Below are 18788 nucleotides of genomic sequence, written 5' to 3' on the forward strand. Positions count from 1 at the left end.
AGTAAAATAATATTTCTATCAAAGAAGGTAAAGGAAAACTAAAACGGTACTTGACTAGGTTATTTTCAAAATTTAATTAAATGAATAAATCTCTTAGGACAGATTTTCATGTCTGGCATGGAAGAAGGAAAACCCCAGAACCCATCAGGTTATCAAGTTTTAACCCTTTCATTTCCTAATCAAAGGACTTTTCTGTTTATAATGTAAACTCAGAGTTGGGAGATATTTTGAGCAAGGAACTGTTTTAAGAGCAATTCTGCTGAGAGGAGACCAGGGAGGGGGCTACAGCAGGGATAAAAAGTGAATAAATTTTAATGAATAATAAAAAAACGAGAAAAAAATCTTAGGACAGTGCGTTAGATATGACTTTATTTGCAGATATATATTATTGCACTGAACCATAAACACTTTGTCTGATATTTAATATTCACGATCAGCCTGTTTAGGTCTACAAGAACCTACAAAGCAAACCTCTTGTAAGGAAGGCTAGGTTAATGCTGGCAGAAAAACCTAACATAACAGTGCACCACAGCAATTCATGGCTGGAGCCCCAGATCAAAAAAAGAAAAAAGGAAGCTGAATACTGACATCCACTTCTCTGCTCCCTGACTGCAAATGTGTGTAAACTGCAGCCTCAGGCCTGCTACTATGACTTCTGTGCTGTGAGGAACTATGCCCTCAAACTGTGAGCCAAAAGAAAGGCTTCCATTCCTAAGTTTGTTTTGTGAGCATTGGAGCTCAGCAATTACAAATGGAAATTAATACACAGTGTATTTCTTTTCTTTACAAACTTTAGCATTTCTAGAAAACAATCTATAATCAAGAAAAACACTTTTCATTCATAACATTTCAAACAAGGAAAGTTAAAGACGTATTCAGTGCCTCAGGAAATCAGATACAGTATGAAGGCAGATGTACATGAATAGAAAAAGCAATGAACATGTCAGCTGGATTTTATTTAAAATCCATAATTACATGTTGAGCCACATAAATAAGTTTGTAGAAATATACTTTACTATACTATAGTAGGAACTATATAGTATTATAGCATACTATAATACTACATATTATACTATAATTATAATATATAATTATATATTATAAAATATATTTTATATAATTACATATTATAATAAATATAATACTATAATTACTAGAATAAGAACTACTCCTTAAATTCTGAGCTCTGAACACTGTTTCTCATGTGGCACTAAAAACGCACTTGTATTCTCACAGATTCAGTTTTCATATCTGTAAAATGAGGAACACCTATACTGTGCACCACACAGTTACTGTGGTCAGATGAAACCTTTACTTAGAACAATGTTAATATAAGAACCTATTATAAAATTGGAAAATAGAATACTACTAAAATTAGAAAATACATAGGGAAAGTCGATTAAACCCAAGAATCTCTACAATTATAATTCAGCAATCTCTGAATTGTTCACTTAGAAATACTTAGAAATCATACTATTAATGCAAAAATACACTGTGAAAGTTTCTTCATATTATTAAAAATATGGCTATTCTAGAATATTAAATCTGGGGTTTCCAGATTCTGGCTATTACAAATAAAGCTGCTACAAACATGGTTGAGCAAATGTCCTTGTTGTATACTTGAGCATCTTTTGGATATATGCCTAGGCGTGGTATAGCTGGATCTTGAGGAAGCACTATTCCTAATTGTCTGAGAAAGCGCCATACTGATTTCCAAAGTGGTTGTAGAAGTTTGCATTCCCACCAGCAATGGAGGAGGGTTCTGCTTTCTCCACATCCTCTCCAGCATGTGTTGTCTCTTGAGTTTTTTATCTTAGCCATTCTGATGGGTGTAAGGTGAAATCTTAGGGTCATTTTGATTTGCATCTCTCTGATGGCTTAAGGATGTTGAGCATTTAAGTGTTTCTCTGCCATTCTGTATTCCACTACTGAAAATTCTCTGTTTAGCTATGTACACCATTTTTTAATTGGATTACTTGATTTACTGCTTTTTAACTGCTTTAGTTCTTTATACATTCTGGATATCAGCCCTCTGTCAAATACAGGGTTGGTGAAGATCCTTTCCCAGTCTGTAGGCTGTTGTTTTGTTCTGACAACAGTGTCTTTTGCTTTACAGAAGCTTTTCAGTGTCATAAGGCCCCATTTATTGACTGTTGCTCTTAGAGCCTGTGCTGTTGGTGTTCTGTTCAGGAAGTTGTCTCCTGTGCCAGTGAGTTCTAGGCTCTTCCCCACTTTTTCTTCTAACCGATTTAGTGTGTCTGGTTTTATATTGAGGTCTTTGATCCACTTGAACTTTAGGTTTGTGCAGGGTGATAACTATGGATCTATTTTCATTTTTCTGCATGTAGACATCCAGTTGGACCAGCAACATTTGTTGAAGATGCTCTCTTTTTTCCTTTGAATGGTTTTGGCTTCTTTGTCAAAAATCAAGAATCCATAGGTGTGTGGGTTTATTTCTGGGTCTTCTATTCAGTTCCATTGATCCACTATTCTGTTTCTATGCCAATAGCATGTGGTTTTTATTACTATTACTCTGTAGTACAGCTTGAGATCGGGGGTGGAGATACCTCCAGATGATATGTTGTTGTACAGGATCGTTTTGGAGATTCTGGGTTATTTGTTTCTCCATATGAAGTTGATAATTTTTCTCTCAAGGTCTATAAAGAATTGTGTTGGTATTATGATGGGAATTGCATTGAATCTGTAGATTGCTTTTGGCAGAATAGCCATTTTCTTACTGATTAACATAGCAAAGGAGATCTTTCCATCTTCTGATATCTTCTTCAATTTCTTTCTTCAGAGACTGATATGTAGGATTTCAGCTTTTTTCCAAAAGATGTCCCATTATGTTACTATGCATCAATTCAACTCATGTGCATTTTATTAACACATCTGCACCATGGGAGAAAGGCTGAGAAATATGAAAATGTAAAGATATATTCTAAAAAACAGGTGCTGTGGTTAAAAAGTAAAAACTGCAGAACAAAAGGTGTTAAAAAACAGAAGTGACTGCTAGGTAAACAGATCTCTTAATACATTATTATATAAAGAGAAAATTCCAGACTAAAGTAATATTCATAATTATAAAACAAGCAGTACCATCTGTGTATAATCACTAACTCAAATACTTGCAAGAGATTCAACAGAATTTCAGGAACAAATGTGGTTTGAAAGGGTAATGAAATTATTTTATGATAAAATAGGATTTTCTTTCTGCCCCCAAATAGATATTTTGTTTCCCAAGTACATACATTTTCCACTGAAAAGAAACATCATTGTATAATTGTTTCTACTTTCTTGACTTCTGTTTTAAATTCAAGGAAAGTCTCCTATGTCCTTAACACAAAGTTCCAACAGCTGTGCAATTCAAACTGTGTTTCCACAACTTTTCCTGGGCTTGCTTGTACAGTCTATAACAAATCTGTTTTCTTGTCCTATTTCACCTACATTAGCATTCTTCAAATGTGTTTCCTGATATGGTCACCAAAAGTACTGTCCTATTTCCCTGCCAGTTCATGTTTTGAGCTCCTTCAAAAGAAGCAGGCAGCTCCCTGGTTACAGCAATAAGCAGCACATATAGCAGGTCAATGATAAGGACTTGTATAGTTGCTAAGTTGGAAAAGTTCTTAGTATTCATATGTTCTGTTTTTGCCTATTAATGTATTTATGAAGCCAATGGCATCAAGTAAATTCTTCAAGTGTCTCAAGAGGTTTTCTTATTTAAATTTTAAAAAGGGAAGGTGGACAGTCGTGAGATTTCAATACAGCACTGTTCTTCATAACTAGGATAAATGAGCCAGTGGGGCAGAAAGTGTGCGCAGCTTGACAGTAAGGATCTGATTCCAGGTAGGAAGAAAAATATCTGTACAGCTGCCCAGCTATGCTAGCAGTAGTTATTCAAGGCAGAATGCCAGTCCAGAGTCATCCTCAACCAGGATAGCCTCAGTGACTACATTCTAAAAATCCAAAAGTCCTATTTGCTTCCCTTTAATGGCTTTTAACCCACTTTTATCTTATTCTTGTGATGTTTGTTAAATTACTTGTGTCCTTTTGTAGCTCAGTGAACAGCCATGGAGAAACTACTTTGAATACTTGATCAAAAACAATTGTAGATTCGCAAGTGTTTGTGTCATTTGCTGGGATTTTATTATGCTCCTATGATACACTTAGGTTTTCCTCATTTGGGGGTTTCCTTAGGTCTCTGCATTGCTCTCTGTTCATTTGTTAAAAGTAGTCAATTTGCCCAATTATAATAGCCTGGCTTCAGTAGGCAAAGAACATCACCCAGGGAGGCAGATTATAAAAGCACTGATGGGGATAAGCAAAAAGAAACATATATTGTGGCACAAAGCATGAAGTACATACACTCTGGGTCCAGAGATATGCAGGAGCATGGCAGTCTGAGGGCTGGAGAGAGTAACATCAAGAACTACTGCTGTTTGCTAAGAACAAAAGCTTCTATAAGTCTTTGCAGTACATAACCAGGATGGCAGCCTCCTCAATAGCACACCTCTGCTAAGCAGTGCATATGCTGGACAAACAAGGTCCAGGGCAGGAAATGGTAGGGGCTAGGCTTAGGTCAAGTGGCACACGCAGCTATGAAATTTGACTTCAGTACACATGTGGCAGTACACGGTCATTCATATGGACTAGAGTACTGGTGGCACATACGTACCCAGTGACAACAATGGAGGACAAGGTTTCTCTGTGTAGCCTTGGCTATCCTTAACTCACTTTGTACACAAAGCTGGCCTCAAATTCACAGAGATACACCTGCCTCTGCCTTCCAAAGTGCTGTAATTACAGGTGTGTGCCACTGCATCTAGCTGAGGACAAGTTATCTTATGCCTCTAGCTAAGGGAGATGGCCATAGCCACAACTCACAGCAGCAAAACTCTAAGCCAGAGCAGGAACCAGGGCTAGCCCCACAAGCAGGAACACACATCAAGCCTAGAATTTTAACTTCAAAACTCTCCTAGCAAGTAGTTCTGTATTTTGGGCAGGACTACCAAAAGAAATCTCCCAATGAAAATGGCAAAAGACATGGAGTGGTGGGATTAACATAGTGAAAATGGCTATTGTGCCAAAAGCAATCTGCAAATTCAACGAAATTCCCATCAAAATAGCAACATAATTCTTTACAGACCTCAAAAGAAAGATTCTCAGCTTCATATGGAAAAACAAAAAACCCAGAATCTCCAAAACGATCCTGTACAACAACATATCATCTGGAGGTATCTCTATCCCTGATCTCAAGCTGTACTACAGAGTAATAGTAATAAAAACCGCATGGTATTGGCATAGAAACAGAAAGGAGGATCAATGGAACCGAAGACCCAGAAATAAACCTATGGATTCTTAATTTTTGACAAAGAAGCCAAAACCATTCAAAGGAAAAAAGAGAGTATCTTCAACAAGTGGTGCTGGTCCAACTGGATGTCTACATGCAGAAAAATGAAAATAGATCCATAGTTATCACCCTGCACAAACCTAAAGTTCAAGTGGATCAAAGACCTCAATATAAAACCAGACACACTAAATTGTTTAGAAGAAAAAGTGGAAAAGAGCCTAGAACTCACTGGCACAGGAGACAACTTCCTGAACAGAACACCAACAGCACAGGCTCTAAGAGTAACAATCAATAAATGGGGCCTTATGAAACTGAAAAGCTTCTGTAAGGCAAAGGAAACTGTCGTCAGAACAAAATGACTGCCTATAGATTGGGAAAGGATTTTCACCAACCCAATATCTGACCGAGGATTAATATCCAGTATATATAAAGAACTCAAGAAGTTAAACAGCAACAAATCAAGTAATCCAATTAAAAAATGGGGTACAGAGCTGAACAGAGAATTCTCAATAGAGGAATACTGAATGGGAGAGAAACACTTAAAGAAATGTTCAACGTCCTTAGTCATAAGGGAAATTCAAATCAAAACGACCCTAAGATTTCACCTTATACCCATCAGAATGGCTTAGATCAAAAACTCAAGTGACAAGAGGTTGTGAAGAAAGGGGAACCCTCCTCCATTGCTGGTGGGAATGTAAACTGGTACAACCACTCTGGAAATCAATCTGGTGCTTCCTTAGACAATTAGGAATAGCACTTCCTCAGGATCCAGCAATACCACTCCTAGGCATATATCCAAAAGAGGCTCAAGTAAACAATAAGGACATTTGCTCAACCATGTTTGTAGCAGCTTTATTTGTAATAGCCAGAAGCTGGAAACAACCCAGATGTCTACCAATGGAGGAATGGATACAGAAATTGTGGTATTTTTACACAATGGAAAACTACTCAGCCATCAAAAATGAGGAAATCATGAAATTTGCAGGCAAATGGTGGGATCTAGGAAAGATCATACTGAGTAAGGTATCCCAGAAGGAGAAAAACACACAAGGTATATACTCACTTATATAGACCTGTAAGATAGGATAAACATACTGAAATCTATACACCTAAAGAAGATAAACAAGAAAGAGGACCCAGGGTAAGATGATCAATCCTCACTTAGAAAGACAAATGGGATGGGCATTGGACGTAGGAGAAAACAAGTAACAGGATAGGAGCCTACCACAGAGAGCCTCTGAAAGACTCTGCCGAGCAGCGTATCAAAGCAGATACTAAGACTCATAACCAAACCTTCTGCAGAGTGCAGGGAATCATATGAAAGAAGGGAGAATTAGTATGACGTGGAGAGGATAGGAGCTCCACAAGGACCAAATTATCTGGGCTCAGGGGTCTTATATGAGACTGTTTCTCTAACCAAGGACTATGTATTGATATAACCTAGAACCTCTGCTCGGATGTAGCCTGTGGTAGCCCAGTAACCAAGTGGGTTTCCCTAATAAGGGGAACAGGGCCTATTTCTGACATGAATTCAATGGCAGGCTCTTTGACCTCCCCACCCCCCAAGGGGTGGCCACAGAGGAAGACTTTGCAGCCAGTCCTGAAGATACCTGATAAACAGGGTCAGATGAAAGGGGAGGAGGTCCTCCTCTATCAGTGGACTTGGAAAGGGGCAGGGAGGTGATAAAGCAGGGAGGCTGGGATTGGGAGGGAATGAGGGAGGAGGATACAGCTGGGATACAGAGTTAATAAAATGTACCTAATAATAAAAAAATTAAAAATAAATAAATAAATAAAAAGAAAATGGCAAAAGACAAAGAACATCTTTAAAAAAAAAAAAAACTTGTAAACTATCCATGAACTAGATAGTTTAAGAAAAAAACAAAGTCTTTAAAAAAAAAAAAAAAGCTAGCCTTCTGGAATGCAGCAGATAAAAGTATATTACAACATTACTTATCTGACTTTCAGTGCCAGAACAACGACCTGAAAACTGCTTGAAAGCAGTCCACCAATTGACGATTACCATTTAATTTTAAAATGGAAAAGCTCACCCTTTCTAACAACTTCTGAAGCTTCAGGGTCTTCTCTTCACGCAGCTTTTCCCTTAACTGCTGAGCTTTCATGTGCTTCTCTTCATATTTCTTCTTAGATTCTGCGATAGTCCTGTAAATATACACAAATAAAGAAGAAACACACATGTTCATAAGACAAGCCTAAAACCAGGGATCTTTAGACTTCAAAAGTCTCAAGGTATACAAGGTGCATTTCTGCTAGTGCTTGTCAGTTCCAATAGATATGGAATGCCCTGATATAAAATGCCAAATAAGTACGGTCAACTCCAGGAAATAATCAGAATTTCTTACTATCAATCATTTCAAAGGAAAGTTCAAAGGCCAGACCTTTTACGAGATGGTGAGGAAAGTTTTTCATGCATGTGAATGCCATGCCCTGGAAGTCTAGCAGGCTCCTCTTCTACAATATCCCCCCAGGATGTATTCTGACGCCATGATTCACGCGCTAACAGGGGAAAAGAAAATAAAAACAAAAACCAGTTAGTATTTAACCATACACTTCCTTAAAGCAAACTTGATATATTTTTTCTTTTTTTAATTTTTATCGTTAATTATAATTTGTTCAATCTATATCCCAGCTATGGCCCCCTCCCTCCTTCTTCTCCCTCTGTGCACATTCCTCAGTCCACTGATAGGGGAAGTCATCCTCCCCTTCTATCTGACCCTAGCCTATCAGGTCTCATCAGGACTGGTTGCATTGTCTTCCTCTGTGGCCTGGCAAGGCTGCACACACACCCCCCCCGGGGGGGGGGGGGGCTGTGATCAGAGAGTCTGCTACGGAGTTCATGCCAGAGAGAGTCCCTGTTCCCCTAACTAGGGACCCCACTTGGAGACTGAGTCTATGGGCTACATCTGAGCCAGGGTTTTTGGTCCTTTCCATGCATTGTCCTTGGTTGGGGTATCATTCTCTTCAGTGGCACCAGGGCTCAGTTTTTATGGCTCTGGTTGGTCTCCTTTTGGAGCTCCTGTGCCCTCCAGATCTTTCTATCTCTCCCTTCTTTTCTAAGATTCCCTGCACTTTGCCCAAAGTTTGGCTATGAGTCTCAGCCTCTGCTTTGATACCTTGATCAGTAGTCTTTCGGAGGTCATCTGTGGTAGGCTCCTGTCCTGTTCCCTGTCTTCTCCTGCTTCCAATATCTATTGGGTTTGCCATTCTGAATGAGGATTGAGCATCTTCCCTAGGGTCTTTCTTGTTCTTTAGCTTCTTTAGGAGTATAGATTTTAGTATGTTTATCGTATATTATATGGCTAATATCCACTTATGAGTGAGTATATACTATGTGTGCCTTTCTGCTTCTGGGTTACCTCACTTGAGATGATCTTTTCTAGTTCCCACCATTTGCCTGCAAATTTCATGATTTCCTTGTTTTTAATTGCTGAGTAGTATTCCACTGTGTAAATGTACCACAATTTCTGTATCCATTCCTCAACTGAAGGGCATTTGGGTTATTTGCAGCTTCTGGCTATTACAAATAAAGCTGCTATGAACATGGTTGAAGAAATATCCTTGTAGTGTACTTGAGCATATTTTGGATATATGCCTAGGTGCAGTTTAGCTGGACCTTGAGGTAGCATTATTTCTAATTTTCTGAAAAAGCATCAGATTGATTTCCAAAGTGGTTGTTTATATTACCACCAGCAACAGAGGAAGGTTCCCCTTTCTCCACATCCTCTCCAGCATGTGTAGTCACTTGAGTTTTTGATCTTAGCCATTCTGATGGGTAGAAGGTGAAATCTCAGGGTTGTTTTGATTTGCATCTCCCTGATGACTAAGGACATTGAACATTTCTTTAAGTGTTTCTCTGCCATTCTATATTCCTTTATTGAGAGTTCTCTGTTTAGCTCTGTATACCATTTTTTAATTGGATTACTTGATTTGTTGCTGTTTAACTTCTTGAGTTCTTTATATATACTGGATATTAATCCTCTGTCAGATACAGGGTTGGTGAAGATCCTTTCCCAGTCTGTAGGCTGTCGTTTTGTTCTGACGAGAGTATCCTTTGCTTTACAGAAGCTTTTCAGTTTCATGAGGTCTCATTTTTTGATTGTTGATCTTAGAGCCTGTGCTGTTGGTGTTCTGTTCAGGAAGTTGTCTCCTATGCCAATGCCTTCAAGGCTCTTCCCCACTTTTTCTTCTAACAGGTTTAATGTATCTGGTTTTATGCTGAGGTCTTTGATCCATTTAGACTAGTTTTATGCAGGGTGATTAATATGGATCTATTTGCATTTTTCTACATGTAGACATATAGTTAGACCAGCACCATTTGTTGAAGATGCTATCTTTTTTCCATTTTATTGATTTGGCTTCTTTGTCAAAATTCAAGTATCCACAGGGAGATTAAGGACAATCTCCGATGTCATCCTCAGAAACCCTGCCTACTTCCTTTGTCATAGGATCTCTCACTGTCCTAGAGTTCTCCAATTAGGCTATGCTGCCTGTCAGCAAACCCCAGAGATACACCTGGCCTGCTTCCCAGTTCCGGGTACAGAAGCATGCACAAATATGCTTCCCATATATACTTGGGATTTGGGGACTGACCTCCAGTGTGTACGCTTGTAAGGCACGCACTTTATTGACTGAACTATCACCACAAAAATAAGACTTTTAAAAGCATTTCTCCCCTAAAATTATTTTTCCTAAAACCTGCATATAAGATGATATAGTATATCCCACTGTGTCTACCAACCAAATAGTCAAAGGCACACTATAAACACAATACCTTCATAATCTGCAAGAACATCATTCCAGTCCAGAGACATACCACAGAAAGACAGACTCCCACTGCCCATGCTGGCCTAGAAAGGAATTTAAAAAAAAAAAAACCTTTAGATTTCTCTAAACTAAAACCGAAACAAAACCACAGGCCTTTTACAGTCCTAACTACCATGTTAAAATACACAGAAGGTGTTTTTTAAGAGATCATTAGGCATTCACAGGAACAAATGAATTATATTTCAAAACAGGTAAACTAGTCTTGTACAAAACATAGAATGAAGTTCAAACTTATTGGGTAGTAATTAACAGAAAAAAATGAAATATGAAACTTATTGTTTTATTCAACAAATTCCTCCATTAACATGTCTACCCTGTGGACTTTGCAACAAAGCAATGCATCATTTACTATTCACTAGTAGAACAAAACAAGAATAATACCTTTAACAGTCCCTAGAAATTACATTCTAAAGAATAGTGGGTTCTTACTTTCTGACAAACACAATTTCTTGATTTTTAAAGTGAAAATGTCAACTTCCTATTTATCACCTGCATCATACTTGAAAATACTTTGTAATAAGTAATATTAAAAGATTTTCTATTGCTTAATATCTAAACAACCGTGATAAACTTTACTATGATTCAAGATTTTAATACTAAAAAGCTCACAGAGAAGTCACTGTCGTTGTCAGTCTCGATGTTAATGTCATTGTTTTCTTCAGCTTCAATTTCTCTAGTTAACTGTTCTTCTTCAGCAATAGCACTGGCAATGGCTTCTTCATTGGCCTTTTCTAGGCGATCTGCTAGCTCTTCCTTTTTAGCAAGAACTTCTGCCATGGACTATAAAGTTTTTTTAAAAATAGGGCAGAATCATGAAACATTAATGAATATTTTTTCTCTTTCATGATAATCGTAACCTAACAATGTATACATATTTATAATGTATATAAACATATTTATTACATATTACATATGCACACTACATATATACACACATATACATATACTTTATACCTAGAATCAGAAAACCTGAATCCAATACAGGCTCAAGCACTTAGTAACAATATAACTTACAAGGTGCATGAAGCCAAGGACTTATTTGTTGCTCCATGAAATGCAACAACAATCCATATCTGACCTTCTTTACCAGACTCCCTTGTATGACAAACCATGAAGTTACACAATAACAGATATTATCCATGGAAAGTAGGAACTTCACATGAATGCCCAAATTCAATAAAATTGTAGAGCAAATATTTTCCTTAAAAATGAAACAAGGATAGTATGCTGTGATAGGAACATTTAAAAAACACAGGCTACAGAGGAGTTGGGGGGGGTATGGGGAGGGAAGGTGAAACCGGGAGGAGATGAGGAATGGGGCTACAGCCAGGATACAATGTGAATAAATTGTAATAAATAATAATAACATTTAAATTTTTTAAATGCAGGCCACAAAGATGATTTTATAGTTTGAACATGTTTTTGTAAACTAAAGTAATTATAATTAAACGATATGCCTGAGAACTATCTGTTAATAAGTCCTATGAGTAACTCAGGATTCACACTATAAACTCTAAAGCAAACACTAAAATAACAAAATGAAGATTTATGCTTAGTCAACCAACAACGATGTAAAACAGAATTTTAAAAAGCAAAAACAAACAAAAAACAATATACACATGAGTCAAGGGGTAAAGCAAATGCTAAGCCGGTAACTGAGAACAAATCATGTTACATGTAAATACCCTAACCGTCGCCAACTAACAAGCAGACACTGTCAAACTAGAGCAAAAGCACCCAGCTATGCTTTTCATGAGAAGCTCAAAGATGTACATTAAAAGTGAAAAATAAGTAAGTACGTAGTACAGACAAAAACACCGAGATAGTGAGCACATAGGGAATGACTGGGAAGGGCTGTAAGGAGTAAAGGGGAAACGATGCAATCATATTTTAATTTCAGAAAATAAAAAAAACTGAGACAGTCACATCAAAGTCAGTTTTCAGAGCAAAAACCACCACTAGGAACATCATTTCATAAAAGGACAATTTATCATGAATGCACATCTCAAAATCTAATGAACTTAAAGAGTTTCAAACTATGAGGCAAAGCCTAAGCCATAAAATAAGAGACCTATGAACAAAAAACTGTGTAACTTCCTTAGAAAAAAACCTGACAGTTCTTCAAATAATGAAGTATGTAATTTATATGGCCCATCAGATTTTAAATTCATATATATATATATATATATATGAATATACATATATATATATATGAATATACATATATATACAGGAGAAATAAAAACATATAGACATAAAACTTGCGTGCAGATACTTGCGCAGAGTTACTGAAACTAATAGCCAAACAATAAAAACAACTTAAATGTACAACTGAAGCATAGATAAGTACAGTATTGCATACTCATATAATGGAATGAAATGCAACATGAAGACAGAAAATAAGTATGACTACAGAAGACATGAAAATATAATCAGTAACATTGAACTAGATATTTCCCAAGTGAAATGGAAACACGTGTTCACACAAGGATGTGTGCATAGGACTATGAATATCGCTCAGTGGCGGAACCCCTACAAGGCCCTGGGTTCAATCCAGGGCTGCAAATGAAGAAATTTACACAAGGTGCCAGTGATGGCTCATGTCTTTAATGCCAGCACTCAGAAGGCAGAGGCAGGCAGGATCTCTGTGAGTTCAAGGCCACCCTGATCTACAGAGTGAGTTCCAACACAGCCAAGGCTACACAGTGAGACTCTATCTCAAGGAAAAAAACCAAAAAAACAAAAAACAGAAAGAAGAGAAAAAAGAAATGTACACAAACACTGATGCCATTTTCAACCATAAAAAATAAAAACTAGAATCAACTGAGACGTAAGTAAATGAATGAACACTGCAGAAACAAGCTACTGCTGAAGTTGAGAAAGCAACAGACTATATCACACACTTCGTGAATGAACCTAGAGACAACTCTGCTATTGAAAAATGCCAAGAAAAGAACACAGGACTATATTTATATAAAAGTCTGAAAACACAAACTTCAACATAGTGAAAGATAAGAGAAGAGGACACAGGGAAGAGGAAAAATGGAAGGCTGGAAAGAAGGTTGTAGAGAGGAATGTAGCACTCACTGTGTTCAGGATCTTGGTTATAATGACGGTTTCAAAGGTATAAGCACAAGGAAAAGTTCATTTGCTAAATATGCAAATCTGTATTTGCTAAATATGCAGGGACTGCTAAAGATCAATTATAACTCAATGTATTTCAAACTGCAAATGCTTAAAACTCAGGTTTTAAGTAATTTGGAATAGAAACTATACATCTCTATTTTTTCAGTGGCTCCCCTCCTTATTTAGTCACAAGCCCCCTTCAAAACACAGAAAGGACAAGGGTTGTCCCCAAGAAGTCTCAAAGTCCTACAGAAAGCAGCTGTTATACCTGTGCCACACAAACATAACAATACCTAAATTTCAAATGTTAAAAGTGTGTGTGTGTGTGTGTTTGTGTGTCTGTGGGTGTGCTAGCAAAAGATAAGTTAGTACATAAATCTATTGTTTCTTCATTTTATCAATTTTATATTTTCTGGAATATATTTTTATTTATGAAAATCTGAAGAGTCAAACCTTGTACCAGAGCTTATGAATGATACACTGATTTAGTCATCCATACACAACTTTGTTATCAGGTAGTGAGAGATACAAGATTTACTATTTTTTTAAATGACTTTTAAAGAAAATTTGAAAACGCAATTCCAAAAAGTTGGGAATAATATAAGCTAGGTTTATTATAGCATATTATTATTATTATTATTATTATTATTATTGCAAAGATTAGCTTTTTCTTTTCAAATTACTTTATTTGCATATGTTCATTAGATATAATAATGCAATTATGGGGCTTATGACATTTTAATGTACATATATAACATATTTTATTACATATATAATGTATTTTATTAATTATTTGAGAATTTCAAAAGCATATGAAATTCCCATTGACACTTTCCCATCTCTTCACATCTAAGTTGGGATTTTCCTTCTTCCTCCTCCTCCTTCTTCTCCTTCTTCTGCTGCTGCTTCTTCTTTTCCTTTTTTCTCTTCATCTTTTTCCTCTTCCTTTACTTCTGCTTCTTCTACTTCTTCTTTTTCTTTCCCCCATGAAGCTGAGTTTGTGTAGACCAGCTAGTCTTGGGAATAGGGCCTGCTTTATCAAGTGTTTGACTTCATTAAAGAAATATGATCACATCAGTAAAAAATACTGACTCTTCCTCTCCCAGAAGCACCAAATGCCTTAGCTTCTGAGCTAGTGGTGGAATTTCATGTCCACCCCAGCCCCACCCTGTGCTGGGATTTTAGTTTGGCTAGAGCTCAAGACAATCTTACGCATACTGTCACAGGTTCTGTGAGTTCATATGTGCAGCTAACTTGTTGTGTCTGGGAGAATATTGTTTTCTTGGTGTTACTGACCACCGCTGGCTTTTACATCTTTTCAAGGCTCATGGATCTTTGTAGAAAAGGTCGACTTTTTTAACACTAAGACTAAACTCAGGGACACACACATGTCAAACAAGTACCCTATTACTAAGAAAGATTCTAGTCATTTTTTGGTAATGGTTATATAAAGCAGGTGAACAGCAAGTAATTTGTGTTTTGTTTTATTTTGAATAGCCCTATGACAATGTCATACTGAGAAACAAATTAAAACATTTTCTCATCATTGCAAGAAATTACTATCAACCTAAGAAACTACATAAGACACTAATCTAAAGCAGCCTATGAGAGCACCCTCCCATAATCACAAGATAAACAACTTACTATGCTTTCTAGCTGCAGAAACAAAAAGTGCAAATACACTGTAGTTAAAGCAATTACTCGCTTGTTCTTAATTAGGTTAATTTTTTTAAAGTTCATTTCTAGAAGACACAAGAAAAGAAAAATTTATATAGCCTTATTAAAGGAACTTAAACTTATTTTTGTTATTGTTATCACGTTCTTATCTTTTTCTTCATTTAAACATCGCATATCAATTTCCTACTATATTTACTGTGCTTATGTCTTTAAGATATAGAATGTCACCTAATGCCACTTGCAGATATCCTGTTACTAATATTTTAAGAATATTATATACAACTAATTGCCTTTAAAAAGTAAAATGAGGGACCAAGAGATGGTTTATTTGGTAAAGCACCTGCTGCTCCAGTGTGAGGGTCTGACTTCAGGTGTCTAGCACACACACAAAACAGGCACAGTAGTACACATCTGTAACCTGGGAATAGAGGTGGAGGGCAGGAGCGTGCCAGGAACAGGCAGGTCCCTGGAGTTCATTGCCCAGTCATCCTACCCACCCCATGAGCTCCAGGATTAGTGAGTCTCTGTCTCACTTACGGAGGGGAGCAATAGAGGAAGACACAGTAACTGACTCCCACTATTAGCCTCCACACATATGTAAACATATGTACATATGCCATTTATGTACCTACATTCACAAAGGAAAAAGTCAAAAATAAAACTTGAATCATAATGTACCTCATTTACATATGTGCTCTTTTCTTTACAAAGTTACTTACACAAAGCTAGTTAAGTGCTACTCTGGATTAGCCACAGGGTAAGGTGCACCGACACTAAAATGAGCAATATAAAACCACAGCTAACCAATATGCTTTCAAAGACTTGGGACTAAAGATAAATTCATCTCATCTTAAAGACCAACTCCAGCTGGTTCTGTAGGCTCACTCTTGCAATCCTAAGACTTGGGAGGTATAAACAGGGAATCAGGAGTTCAGTGTCATGCTCAGCTACATAACAAATTCAAGGCTAGCCTAGATGACATGAAAACCTTGATTTAAAAAAATCAAAATAAAAAAAGGCAAAAGACTAGCAGGCATCCTTTCTCACCAATGGGAATACTAGATGCCAAAGGGGGGAAAAAAGCCTTTCTGGTTTATTTTTAATGTGGATGCTAGGTTGTTAAAATGCATTTGATCAAATCACATACACACTTATTCTGAACAAGTTTTTAACTGTTATATTATCATTTTCATCCTCTACAATACAGTAAGAATCTTAACTATATGAGAATATTAAAATGACATAACATAAAATGCTTTATTAAACCTGTCTTGTAGAGTATAAAGTTGTCATACAGATCACTATTACTCAAATGTACACCTTTTTAATCCACTCCTACAGAATTCTGAGAAGTTGTTCTTACCAAGTCAGCAGCACTCACATTTGAAATATCCGAAGGGTCCGTCTCAGTCGCCATCCCTGCTCCCTCTGCTGGAGCTCCGTCTCTGTCTGCTGGCAAAGCTGTGGTGGCTCGCTGAGTGACGGCAACACACAGTGCATCACTGTGCACAGCTGGTATTTCAGAAGCATGCACTGAGCTATCTTGACTACTACCAGAATTCTTGACATCATCCAACACACTCACTGTGAACTAAAAACACGTTCCTTTAGAAAAAAACAGGGATGAGTTTCAAATCTATCAGATATTAGATTCTGTAAGAGCTAGTTGTACTTAACCCATCAACTGTGAAGCAGCACTTACCTGTCTACTAGAAAAATTTTTGAAAATTAAAATATCTTTTAATTAAAAATGGAAAATGGAGACTCACGTGAAAATTAGTCTTTATTTGATCATGAAAATTTACAGAAATAACCCTAATATTTATAGGATTGTCAACCAAAGAAAAATATGAGTAAAAGTCACTTAATCCCACTTGATGACTATGGAACTGAAAAAAGAAATAGCCATCTTAATCTGGCTTTGAGAGTTGATTGTATCCTCAATGAAAAGGAGGCAGAGGTGTGATCTCTGTGTTCAAGGCCAGGCTGATCACACACAGTGAGTTCCAGGATAGCCAGGGCCACACAGAGGAATCCTGTTCTCTGTGTGTGAAGCGCGAAGCACAGCAGAAGGAAAGAAATCAGTTGCAGAAACTTTACTGCTATGTGTTGAGCATCATATTCAGTACTCTCTAAAATGATGTTTTATAAACCCTAACCCTCCCTTTTAGTAGACTAGTTTTTATTCTTTTTAACATTTCTCAATTATGCACATCTGTCTGTGTGTACACATGTTCACACCTGTCACTGAGCTTGTGTGATCAGAGGACAACTTGCCTGAGTGGATTCTCTGCACTATGTGGGTTCTGGACACTAAACCAGGTCACTGAGCTTGGTAGCAAGTACCTTTACTTACTGAGTCATCTCGCCAGCCCTCTAGGCTACTTCTTAATGAGCATCTCATTTATCTCCCAAGGAATTCTAGTCACATACACAGTGCTGACTGTTGCACTCATTTAATCAGAGGTATTATGCAGTCTTTTTGTAAAATATCTAATATCAAATGGAAGAGTCAGCATCCTGAACATATTCTGAAACCATTTCTAAAATATATTTTGGGACGCTTTACTCAAAATTACCAAACTTGTCTTCTTAAAAACATGACTTCATAAATTTTTGAAATTTTGAAAACAAACAAACAAAAAAAACACCCTAGAATAGTCTCAGAAAAAAAAAAAAAAAGGTTGAGCTAAGAGGACACATTTCCTCATGCAGTTCATACACTTTATACTTAGAGATCCCAGATTCCTCTCAAGAATAACTCACACATAGGCTGGCCTCGAACTCAAAGCAATCCACCTGCTACTGCCTTCCTGAGTGCTGGGATTAAAGGCGTGCAACATCACACCCAACTTACATATCCATTTTTTTTTTTTTATCTAACACAGTAAAAATAAGCAAGTTTATTTTCACATTTGGTGCTTTGTGTTCCAATTATACTTCAGGTCAAAGAACTAAACCTGATTATTATGAATTTAATCCTCACATCACTTCTAAATAAACATAGACAAACACTGCAGAAGCCATAAAGCTCCCAGTTTGATGAACTGTTTCTAAAAATAATAAACTTGACTAAGTCTCATAAGCTACTCTAGACATTCTACTATTCATCAGAATATAGCAACCAAAGTGTTGATTTTAACATAAGCATCATTTAAACTGGATCATACTGCTTACAGTGCTATCAACATTATTAACCTGTCAGTCATTGTGGTTTATAATCTTCTTGACAATATTTATACCAGCATTACTTATGTTTACAGCACAGTTGACTGTTTATTAAAAACTCAGTATCATTCATTTATCTAAGAAAAAATATAAATGCCCTAATTCGATTTTTAGAGTAAGAGTAAAGAATATGAATACTGTTATGACTTTGACTTCCATTAGAACTAAGTTCTCACACTGAAACACTACAGCAACTATTTTAATTATTCATTCTCTCTATGGACTACTCTTGAAATTTCCAAAATCAAATATATGTATTTCAAATATATATACAAAAAATAGCACTAATTTTAATACCAGATTATAGTTTTATGTAAGACAAATCAATAAAATTTCTTATGGGAGGTAAAATTAAAAAGTGATTTCTTCCCAGGCATGGTGATAAAAGCTTAGAATCCCAGCACTGGAAAGGTAGAAGCAGGAAGAACATGAAGATAATGGGTAACAGTGTAAGACCCTATCTCAAAAGCACCAAGAACGGAGGTGCCACACACTTTTGATCCCAGCACTAAGGAGACAAAGGCAAGAGAAATCCAGGGTAGGCTAGTCCACATAGTAAGTT

General features: G+C 36.8%; 1 protein-coding gene across 2 annotated transcripts in view; it reads right to left on the minus strand.

Moving 5' to 3' along the window:
* Scaper (S-phase cyclin A associated protein in the ER) overlaps window positions 1-18788 on the minus strand; it is a 351295-nt gene that overhangs the window by 257720 nt on the left and 74787 nt on the right. For both annotated transcript variants that reach the window (XM_055621927.1, XM_055621926.1), the window contains exons 10-14: window positions 16380-16589; window positions 10805-10975; window positions 10143-10218; window positions 7750-7867; window positions 7402-7513 (exon numbers count right to left, since the gene is read on the minus strand). In XM_055621927.1, the coding sequence (XP_055477902.1) occupies window positions 7402-7513; window positions 7750-7867; window positions 10143-10218; window positions 10805-10975; window positions 16380-16589 (687 nt within the window). The remainder of the gene's footprint in view (window positions 1-7401; window positions 7514-7749; window positions 7868-10142; window positions 10219-10804; window positions 10976-16379; window positions 16590-18788) is intronic.

Source organism: Psammomys obesus, unplaced genomic scaffold (genome assembly GCF_907164565.1).
Source record: "Psammomys obesus unplaced genomic scaffold, mPsaObe1.curated_primary_1811, whole genome shotgun sequence".
Lineage (NCBI taxonomy): Eukaryota > Metazoa > Chordata > Mammalia > Rodentia > Muridae > Psammomys > Psammomys obesus.